Genomic DNA, 12,085 nt, shown 5'->3' on the forward strand with positions numbered 1-12,085 from the left:
AAAGTAAGTTAAGCCAACTGGGTGCCAGTGGTTCACGTAGGTACTAGGGAGGCTGAGATAAGGAGGATCATGATTCGAGGCCAGCCTAGGCAAAAAGTTTGTGAGCCTCCACTAAAACCAACAGCTAGGTGAGGTGTGTGCACCTATCATCACAAGCTATGCAGAAGGTTGACTAAGAGGATCACAGTTCCATGCCAGGCCAGGCAAAAAAGTTTGCGAGACCCCACCTCAACAGAAAAAAGCTTGGCATGGTGGCCTGCACCTGTTATTTCCACAAAGAAGGGAAGCTAAAAATAGGAGGACTGTTTTTTAGGCCAGCCAAAAATGAGACCCTATCTCCAAACAACCAGAGCAAAAGGGCTGGAGGTGTGGCCAAGTGGTAAAGAGCACTTGCCTTGCAGGCACAAAGCCCTGAAGAGTTACTCCTCACTCCCACCCGTCCCCCAAAAGCAAGCTGTGTCATGGAAGAATGTTACAGTCATGTATTTAACAGCTAAAAGGGTATAAAGAATAAATTTGTAATTTACTCTAATTTTTAGTTTTCATGCCTTAAAGCAAAATTATCATTAAAACTATCATTATAGGTGTGTTCTTTAAAAAGCAATCATAGGCTATACCCTACACCCTAGTTCATGAAGATAACTTATGTCAGAATAAAAAACCTTCGAATTCAATTACCCTCATAAAGAGAAGATTTAAATTTCATTAAGTACTGAGAAAATGACTTAGTAAAGCTTTATCTTACTCTATTTAAAGACTTCACAGACAAAAAAGAACTCATTTAAACCATTTACTTTTTAGTAACATGAATCAAAACCTATTTCCAAAGCACTTAATTTTATTGATTTACTATGCAAAATTCTATGTCAGTATACTGTTGTAAGCAAAACTGCCCAAGTGAATTGTAATCTTCAATGTGATCTACTACTCTTTCCTGCATCTTCTTCCTTAGCAATTCTTTACTTCCCATCTACTATGCTTCCCCATGCTACCATCTTAAGTCAGTTTTCCCAAAATGATTAAAGCAATCTCATATACCCTTATCACCAAATGGTATCATCAATGGCCTTATGTTAACACAATTTTATCTTTATGTTGTGAATTTGTTTATATTCGAATAATGCAAATTGCTAAATTCAAACTTATCTCCACTTCGTCTAAAAAGGTATTCTAGTACAGAATGTAAAAGTCTAGTATAGTGCACTGTGACGAAGGAGAATCAGAATACCCAGGCTTAAATTTAGCACCCTGACTTACTACCTATATATGCCTTTTGTTGGGAAGGGTAGAAAGTGAGACAAAATATGAAAAAAAAATTTTTTTTGGTGGGACTAGGACTTGAATTCTTTGACACTTGTAAAACAGGTGTTCTACTGCTTGAGCCATGCCTCCAGTGCATTTTGCTCTGCTTACTTTGGACATGAAGCCTCCCAAACCATCTGTCCAGGCAGGCCTTGAATGTCGATCCTCCCCATCTCAGCCTCTTGAGTAGCTAGGATTATAGGCATGAGCCACCAGTGCCTGACTCAAACTATGAAAAACTTTAAATTGTTGAAGGTTATTAAACATTAGAGCTAATGTGAAATTTTTACCTTAAACTTTATTTTCAAGTATTAATTTTATGTCTAAAAGTGGTAATACTATGTAATAAGGCAGTTAAAGACTACATAAAAATTTAAAAAGCAAATTATTTAAAAATCTACTTGCTTTCCCTACATGTTCTTCAGAGGATTATAGTTATGTTTTTGCAAAAATTTCTTTTATTTCTCTTATTCTAATCTTACAAATAATATTTTAAAATATGCAAGGTGGGCTGGTGGAGTAGCACAAGTGGAAGAGAGCCTGCCTAGCAAGATTGAGGCCCTGAGTTCAACCCCCAGTAATGCCAAAAAGATAAAAATAAAATAAAAATGTATAAGGTATAAGAGACAGAGGATTAAAAACTGAATTCTTTTATTAAGCTTTTATTATGTAACTCCCAGACCCCTCAGAATTCACGTAGCTGTACAGATATTAATCTCTAAGGTATTTAAGAAATGGAAAAAGATTAATTAAGGAACAAATTAATTGACAGGTCAAGATAACATATACATAAACCAGCAAAGAATTTGCTATTAAGTGATAAGAAACCTATAAAAATATAACAAAAAATTTTTTAACAATGCAACTAAAAGAGGTACAAGTTTTGCAAATCAAGTCTGTCCATTATTCTATAAATATTTATTCAATATCTATTAGAGGCCATACATTACATACATAGCCACTACAAGGATAGCATTGAACAAACAATCCTTCTCTCAAGGAGCTTACATTTTAGTAGAGTACATGGAAAACAATGTGTTTTTGTTGATGAGTACTAAAAATAAAAATAAAGCAGCAGGAATGAGGAATATTGGTAAAGGTCCAGAAGGTTTAAATTATTTATTTAAAGACATGCAAATATTCACATAAAGAGGATTTGGGCATTTTCAGGGACATAAAAGCCAAGTTTCACTAAAAAAGTAGAAATTCTACTCTGGCATGAAGACAATCCAGAAGAGTTGGAGAACTACAATCATTAGACAAAGGTAGGTAAAAGAAAGAAATGGACAGACATTATGTCAACAGGAAAATAAAGCAAAAGTGCCTTAAAGGTATTACAAATAACTTCATTCCTACTACCTTAGTTGGCTTTGTATATATTTTTCTAGGTACAGATCACCTAAAACAATTTAATTGATATGCAAGTTTGTGTCTATTAAAGTTCATACTCCAAATAGATTATAAGAAAGACTGTTTCAAGTACATACCACATATAAACATTTAGTGATTATTCAAATATAATTTAAAGACCCAGATATTTTTAGGGTAGGATGGTGGATTAGTTAACTCCATGTGAATCTGTGAATGAGTCAATGTAACAAGGGAGAGACTATATTCCAAGAAAGGAAGAGCATTAGGAATCAAGGAGAGGTGACAGACAGCTAAAAGGCACAGAGAAACAGAAAAGCAACAGAGAGAAAAAAAAAAGGAAACAATTCACATCTCTGACCCAGGTTCCATGAGGGAAGGGGAGCTGAAGCTGTTAACCACAAGGTAAGCCATGCAGTCTTTGTGACAAAAGTCACAGGAAAAACCCGCAGGTCTCCCAAGACTTAAATTCAGTGAACAGATTTGGTGTGATAGTGACTCCTCCCGTGTGGCAGGCTGGCATTGCAGAAGAAATCCACTGCATCACTCCCTATATCTCTGAGTGCTACAGCTAGGCACCATCTTGAGAATGGGCCTACTACTTGATCTGAGCTTCTCAGGAGACCTGTAAACAAGGAACAATCACAAGTCAGGGAGCCTGGGGATATCCCCTGCCGAGTCTGGGTGGGAGATGGCCACCAAAAGTAGTCTCAAAAGGAGGCAGATCTGACATGGACTTGCAGAGAAATTTAAGGAATAGATAGCACAGGCTGCTGAGGACACAGTGGCCAGTGGCCTGATCTCTGTGGACGGGAGCAAGCCCCACGGCCTGCAATTACTGAACAGACAAGAACTCTAAGACCATGGTCAGCAGACTGCTTGACCATGCAGTCTAGCTTGACTGCTAGAGCTGCCTCCCTTCCACGTGTGGTTTGCTGCGAGCCAGGATTAACAGGTCTAAGTCCAGGTCAAGAGATCACTGGATTTCTGCAGCCACTTCCCTCCCACAGGAGCTTTACTCCTGGGCTTGGTTTGAAAGTGCTGAGACCTACACATAGAGTGCTCAGTTCCCTTGGTTCCTCCCCTTCAATGCAGAAGAGTGACTGCTGTTTGCTTCACTCACTCTCCAATGTCATATGTCTTTAAAGCAGAAACAGTCAAGAAAAATCAATTCCAGTATCGTTTTAGCACTATTACTATTTGGACTTCTTGATCTGGGTCTCAATGTTGACACTGTTAAAACTGTGGATTGGAAAATTCTTAGTTCTGGGGAACTGTGTATTATAGGATGCTTAGCTGCATCGCTGGCTTCCACTCACTAAATGTCCCTCTAGCTGTGACAACCAAAAAATGTCTTTAGTCATTGATAAATGTCCCCAGGACATAAAAAAATCACCCTCTATTGAGAACTATTTAGATAAACTGTACAACTGACTAACTTCACAATTCCCTCCTTCCCATATCTCTCTGTGACTAAAACATCATTAGAACAACATGATTAGTACAAAGAAAATTTCAATACCTGGCATGGGGCAAGGAAGACCACAAGGAACCAAGAAAGCAATATAATCAGGAATGAAACACTAATACATGTCACAACATGGATAAACTTCAAAATTATTATGCTAAGTAAAGTCAGCCACAAAAGACCACATACCACATGATTCCATTCATATGATTTGCCAGAATTGGCAAATATAGATATAGAAAATAGATTAGATGGTGGACTGGGGTGGGGGGTGAGTGGAGAATTGAGGGCAATGGGGTGGCTGCTAATGTTCATTAGCTGGATAAATTTTTCTTTTTTTTTTTGGTGGGACTGGGACTTGAATTCAAGGCTTTGCACTTGCAAATGGATGATTTTTCTAATGTTTAAAACTTATGACTGGGCTCAAAAGTAAGGAAAAAGACACTCTTCAGTTAAAAGATAAAACAGGAAAAAAACAAAAACCAAAAGCACCCAAAGGAACTCTGCAAAGGAACACAAAGAAGAAGCTAACTTTCTTGGCCTTTGCTGGGGACTGAGAATTGTCTCCCTGAAGATTTGCAGTAGTCCCAAGGGTTTTGTTTTTAATGTAAACATATAAAACATAATTTATAAATATATAAGCTCAGAAAAAAGATCCAGAAGTCTGTATTATTCAGGTAACAATAGTGATAATGTCCTGGCACTGAAACTATGTTTGTACTTACTATATTTTTTTTTCTGATTTTCTACAGTGTGCCAGTATTTCTAAAATAATATAAAGTTGCCTTAAAAAATGAAATTCAGGGCTCAGGATTATTTGCACAAGAGGAAACAAATACTTCTGAAGCAATGCATCCTTGGCCCAAACACAAAAAGAATTCCCATAGATAATGTTCTCCCCAGAAATGAACATACAATTTAAACACACAGACACATCACATCTGCTGACACCACCGACACTACCACCAAGAAATAGCAAGCAGAAAACAAAGAGCAGATTCAGAGCTCAGATAGTCACATGGCTCAGGTTTTGGAATTATCAAATGCAAATCTAAAATAGAAAATAATTTTAATTTCTGAAGAAATAAAGGAATGAATCAAAAGAATAAATGAACAAAATGAAAAGGCACACATAATAAGAACAGAACTAAAAATGAAAGATATAATTGATGAGTTAAACAGAAGACTTGAACATAGATAAGGCATAAATTAGCTAAACAGAGTTCTGAATAAAATAGAATAGCGTAACAGACTGGGAATATAAAGTTTAATAAACAAGGAAGACAGAATAGGAAAGTCTAATACACATCTAATAGAAATCTCTGAATGATACCAAATTAAAGAATATAAAAGAAAATTAAGAGAACATTAAGACTAGCAAAGAGAAAAAAAAAAGACAGCTCAAACTAGGAACAAAAATTAGAATGAAAGTAGACTTCTCCCCAAAGAATACAGAGATAGACTAATAAAATCTGCAAAACACTGTAAGAAAAATAACTGTCAACTTAGAACCAAAAAAAACTGTCTTTGAAGAACAAAAGTGGGAGTTGGGAGTTGGGTATGTAGTTCAGTGGCAGAACAAGTGTTTAACATGAACGAAGCCCTGGTTTAAATCCCAGCACCACCCAAAAAAAAATGAGATAAAGGCAATTTCACGCAAATAAAGATCGAGACATTTTGTTATCAATAAGTTCTCTCTAAACAAACATTTAAAAGATGTACTTCAGTAAGGAAAAGACATAGAAGGGAGGTCTGAGATATAAGAGAAAACCATGAGGGAAGGAAGAAAAAGGACATGTGGCTTGATTTAAAGAAACCTTGACTCAAAAATAGTTTCAGTATCTAATTTTTACAGTTAATAGAAATAGATAACAGAACAAAAGTAGAAGGCAAAAGAGCTCAAAAGTCATAGAGAATGGCTAGCATTAAAGTATTTTAAGGTCATAGTACTAAGCTATAAAAGCGTAAAGATATTGACTAATTTGGCCTTCACTATTTTAAATGTGAAAGATGAATTTGGACAGTGGTCTCTGGGGAAAACAACAGAAACAGTTAAAAAAAAAAAACGCAAACCAGTAATAAAAAAAAAATGTGGAAACAATTACTGGTAAATGATCCAATTCTCCAGAAAGATTTAACAATTTTATACCCATCTACATTTACTTCAAAAAATGTAACAGAAAACTTAGTTAAGTCCATCATCATAAAAGGATATTTCAACTCATCTTTCTCAATAGCTGATAGTTCAAGAGACAAAATTAATAAGGCCAAGTTAAGTAATTATTAATAAATGTCAAAGACTCAGAATCACATAAAGCACATGTTTTGACCAACAATCAAAAACCAAAACAGATTACCTGAAAAATATTCTATGTTTGGAAATTTAAAAAGTACACCTGTATATAACTCTGGAATGAAATAAATCACAACATAAGTAAGAAAATGCATAAGAACAGACATTTAAAAATACACCAAACCAAAATTTGTGTAATGCAGCTCTACTGATTCTTAGGGGCACATCAGTAGCCTTAAGAATGGTAATATTAAAAAAACAGAAATACGCATTTTAAGTTAAGTTTTTTTGCTTTTATTTTATAGTACTGGGGACTGAATTCAGGGCCTCTAGGCAAGCACTCTACCACTTGAGCCACAGCTCCAACTATGTTTTTTTTTTTTTTTTTTAAAGACAGTAAAAAGCACACTCTTCAAAAGAATAATTTGAGTAAACTAACAAAACTGTTGCATTATACAACTTTTCAAGCAACTAGGAACTGATTTTAAAAATACATAAAATGCAGCAATCATTTTATAATGAAGTACTTGCTTATATCTTTACTATTAATAGAATCTCCAGCAAATAAATCAGGACCTGGCACATAATACTTATTTATTTTAATATTTGTTAGATGAAGGACACTAAACAACACAACAATATAAACAGGAGAGTCATTATTAAAATACCAGATTAAAAAAAAAAGAACCACTTACCTGGTAATAATATTTTATCTGTCTCACCAAAATGGATAAATTATGAATTCTAAGTGAAGCATCATTGTTGACTTTTTTGTTTACTCTCTGACTCTCCGATTTAGGATTACTGAAAGAAATTTGCAAAATATTTTAAAATTACATTGAAATACAGCTAAAGCTATCATATAAATTTTTTTCTTTTTAAAAAGTTATGTATTCACCTACATTAACAGATAATAGAAAAGAACAGATTACTTTGACATGTATTCTGTACTTCTAACTAATATAAATGCATCTGATATTCCTAAATCAGTGGCAAAATAAATTTGAAACCTAAGTCAGATGTTGCCCTTCATTCTCATTTTAAATCACTACATTCTCGGAATGAATAACCTCTTACTTCCTTAAATATGTATCACATCACTCAAAATAAACACATCACTCAAAATAATGTGTTTATTATAAATCAAGAATTTATCCTGTAATCCCAGCTACATGAGAGGCAGAGATTGGAAGGAATGCAGTTCAAGGCCAGTCTGGGCAAAAAGTTAACAAGACCCCATCTGAACAAACAAGCTGGGCATGGTGGTACATGTTATAATCCCAGTTACCCAAGAGGCACAGGTATGATGATCACAGTCCAACACTGGCCCAGGAAAAAAGCATGAAACCCTATCTGAAAAATAACTAAAGCAAAATGGGCTAGGGGCATGGCTCAAGTCATAGAGCACTTGCCCAGCAAGCATGAAACTCCAAGTTCAAACCCCAGTAGTGACAAAAAATATATAGGCTAACAACTCAATAATTGTTATTTAGCCTCACTCAGTAATAGGGATTATATTTGGCCAGGCAACATCCCAGAAAATTAAAGAAGGAAGTCGATTACATAAATTAATACTTTTATATTGGGTAAACTTTGCAAATTCAATGAAAGCAAAGGGCTGAATGATTTTGGGGGAGCAGAAACTGAAGCAGAAAAATTATCAGGCCATGCATGATTAAGAATGGGCACCAGTGACTCACACCTGTAATCCTAGGTACTTAGGAAGCAGAGATCAGGAAGATCGTGGTTCAAAGCCAGCCTGGGCAAATAGTTCCACGAGAACTTATCTCGAAAAACCCTTGACAAAAATAGGGCTGGTGGACTGGCTCAAGGTGAAGGCTCTGAGTTCAAGTCCCAGTATCTCAAAACAAAAAAATAATAATAAAAAGAGAAATTTAAAGAACAGAAGGTTAAGTTGAGGCCAGCACATAAGCATGTATGAGCTAGTTCCTCATCAGCTCAAAAAGACCAAGCTGAAGAAAGATGTTGTTGAGTGAAATGACAGATAATAAATCAAAATTCCCTGTGCAAGGGCTGAGTCCAGAACATCATAAGGCAGAAAGCTAAACAAGTGCTTGAATAGAGCATTAGTCTATGATTCTAGAATTTAATCCTTCACGCAAGGATGTAGAGAAGTCAAAAAACTGACACGTATCTCAAACTTTTAGGTCTTAAGACTCCTTTATAATCTCAATTGATGGCTCTAACCACTTGCTTTTGTGGCTATAATTTTCAGTATTTACTGCATAAGAAATAAAAACAGAACACCTGAAAGTTGTTTACTAACTCATTAAAAAAAAACAATAACAAACCTTTTACATGCCAAAAAACACCCAACAAAAAATTTAGTAGGAAAAGGGACAGTTTCACTATCTCTTCAAATCTCCTTAATGGATAGTTTACTTTATAAAAACAACTTGAATCTTAACTTTGTGTCTTCATTCCCAACCTATTTGTGTTATTTTGGTTCAAGATGAAATCTCAGCTTCATACAAATAGTGGTGGGGAGACCCTTTAGACTCCTGAAAAAATCCTCAGATCACACAGAGAATCACTACTTTTACCATTCTCTTGGCAGCACTCCCAACATCTTGTTTCTTCTGTCCTTTGACCACACCCACACTATCAATCCCTAACCCTGAATCAGTTCAGCTACCTACTCTGAGACTGCTCACAATATTAGATGAGAAAATAATTACAACCAAACTAAATGAAAATGAAAGTAGCTACTATAAGCTATTAGTAGTTGGATATGGTGATGCACACTTGTAGAGGACTGAGTTCAGGGCCAGCCTGGGTATAGGTAGCAAGACACTATCTCAAAAATAAAATAAAACCAAAAGGGCTAGGGGGCCTAGCACAAGTGGTAGAGCACTTGCCTAGCAAGTGCGAGGCCTTGGATTCAATCCCTGTGTTGGGGAAGGGGAGAAGAAAGAAGCAATTATTCTAAGTGGCTATCATAAAGAACTAGTAAATCAGGATAAAACTTATGAAAAATTGTTTACAGACTTTTGGACAGCAGGTAATGCTAGGCTAATAATCCCTAGCTAGACTCTCTCTAGTGAGGCAGTTAAGGCACTTGCCAGAATAAGGTGTAAGAAGGAGGGTAGTCCAAGTTTCACTGAGCTCAAAGAAACAAAGCTTGAGGTTCAAGAAAGCAGAACTGACTAAACTTTTAGAAAAGTATACCAGAGATAAGAGGGCAAAGAATTGTAAAAGTCTGTCTTTAAGATTTTGCCTAGATTCCAAGATGGCGGCTAGAGGTAGGAAGCAGAAAGCGAGCCTCCTATAGTGAAATCTTGGAGAGACGCTGGAGACACACTTTGCAGGCATAATCACCGAGAAAAGGCACAACTTTGACCCCTCCACATCTCCAGCCGGCGCAGAGAATCTCCACTTCACGTTAAACGGAGAACCGAGGAGGCCCCCGCGCCGCCAGTGGCCGGCGCCCATACGGCTTGGGAAGACGCGGACCAGGTGAGCTTCGCGGTACCGCGGTTCCCCCACAGACAAGCCTGGGCCAGAGCAGCATAGCCCCCTGGACAGACTGACCTCCACCCGGGAAAAAAAGAGAAACTGAGTACTAAGCAATAAGAACAGTTAAGACACGCTGGAAAGAGGGTGGGGCGCCCTGAGCGCTGAAGATTGGGGGAAGGGAATCCTTCCCGGGACTGTAAATAAACGAGCCGGGCGGCCGGAGAGGCTCTGGCGGGAGCGGGGCGCGCCAGCAACCAGGAGCGGGGACGCTTGTGAGAGGAGGGAAGACCCACTTCCCACGTGAACTGTAAATAAACACGCAGGCCTGACAACGCGGGGCAGTGTCGCCTTTCCCAGTGCTTGGAAAGGGAAAAGCCTGTAGCAGAGGCCCCCCTCCCCCGCACAGGAGAACTCTGAGCAAACAAAGCCTGTGGGACCAGACACCGTTTGACAAAATGGATTAAAAAAGAAGATCCAACAATTTGTTGCTTACAGGAGACTCATCTCACCGACAGAAATAAGCATATGCTTAGGATGAAAGGCTGGAAGAAGATTTACCAAGCCAATGGCCCCCGAAAACAAGCAGGAGTAGCAATACTTATCTCTGACAAAGTAGACTTCAAACCTACATTGATCAAACGAGATAAAGAAGGACATTCCATACTAATAAAAGGGGAAATAGACCAAAAGGAAATAATAATCATCAATCTGTACGCACCCAATGTCAACGCACCCAATTTCATCAAACATACCCTGAAAGACCTAAAAGCATATATAAACGCCAATACAGTGGTTGTGGGAGACTTTAACACTCCATTATCATCAACAGATAGGTCATCCAAACAAAAACTCAATAAAGAAATCCAAGATCTAAAATATGCAATAGATCAAGTGGACCTAGTAGATGTCTACAGAACATTTCATCCAACCTCTACACAATATACATTCTTCTCAGCAGCCCATGGAACCTTCTCCAAAATAGATCATATCCTAGGGCACAAAGCAAGCCTCAGCAAATATAAGAAAATAGAAATAATACCATGCATACTATCTGACCACAATGCAGTAAAAGTAGAACTCAACAACAAAAGTAAAGACAAAAAACATGCAAACAGCTGGAAACTAAATAACTCATTACTTAATGAAGAATGGATCATCGATGCAATAAAAGAGGAAATTAAAAAGTTCCTAGAAGTCAATGAAAATGAAAATACAACCTACCAGAACCTATGGGACACAGCTAAGGCAGTCTTGAGAGGAAAGTTTATAGCCATGAGTGCATATATTAAAAAGATTGAAAGATCCCAAATCAATGACCTAATGATACATCTCAAACTCCTAGAAAAACAAGAACAAGCAAATCCCAAAACAAATAGAAGGAGAGAAATAATAAAAATAAGAGCTGAAATCAACGAAATAGAAACCAAAAAAACCATACAAAGAATTAATGAAACAAAAAGTTGGTTCTTTGAAAAAATAAACAAGATCGATAGACCCCTGGCAAACCTGACTAAAATGAGGAGAGAAAAAACCCAAATTAGTAGAATCAGGAATGCAAAAGGGGAGATAACAACAAACACCATGGAAGTCCAGGAAATCATCAGACTACTTTGAGAACCTATATTCAAATAAATTTGAAAATCTAAAAGAAATGGACAGATTTCTAGATACATATGATCATCCAAAACTGAACCAAGAGGAAATTAATCACCTGAATAGACCTATAACACAAAATGAAATTGAAGCAGCAATCAAGAGTCTCCCCAAAAAGAAAAGTCCAGGACCTGATGGATTCTCTGCTGAATTCTATCAGACCTTTAAAGAAGAACTGATACCAACCCTCCTTAAACTGTTCCATGAAATAGAAAGGGAAGGAAAACTGCCAAACACATTTTATGAAGCCACTATTACACTTATCCCAAAACCAGGCAAAGACACCTCCAAAAAGGAGAACTATAGGCCAATCTCCTTAATGAACATTGATGCAAAAATCCTCAACAAAATAATGGCAAATCGAATTCAGCAACACATCAAAAAGATTATTCACCACGACCAGGTAGGCTTCATCCCAGGGATGCAGGGGTGGTTCAACATACGAAAATCAATAAACGTAATAAACCACATTAACAGAAGCAAAGACAAAAACCACTTGATCATCTCAATAGATGCAGAAAAAG

General features: G+C 37.0%; 1 protein-coding gene across 9 annotated transcripts in view; it reads right to left on the reverse strand.

Annotated features, from left to right (window-relative positions):
- Ccdc88a (coiled-coil domain containing 88A) overlaps positions 1–12,085 on the reverse strand; it is a 139,215-nt gene that overhangs the window by 100,199 nt on the left and 26,931 nt on the right. For 8 of the 9 annotated variants that reach the window (XR_012439690.1, XM_074049737.1, XM_074049738.1 and 5 more), the window contains one exon: positions 7,127–7,235. Coding sequence is in view for 7 of the 9 variants with exons in the window: in XM_074049737.1 (XP_073905838.1) it covers positions 7,127–7,235 (109 nt within the window). In the remaining 2 variants the exon portion in view is untranslated. Of the gene's footprint in view, positions 1–6,495; positions 6,547–7,126; positions 7,236–12,085 lie in introns of those variants that run through there. The other variant, XM_074049735.1, reaches the window with a different exon arrangement.

Source organism: Castor canadensis, chromosome 12 (genome assembly GCF_047511655.1).
Source record: "Castor canadensis chromosome 12, mCasCan1.hap1v2, whole genome shotgun sequence".
In the NCBI taxonomy this organism is placed as follows: domain Eukaryota; kingdom Metazoa; phylum Chordata; class Mammalia; order Rodentia; family Castoridae; genus Castor; species Castor canadensis.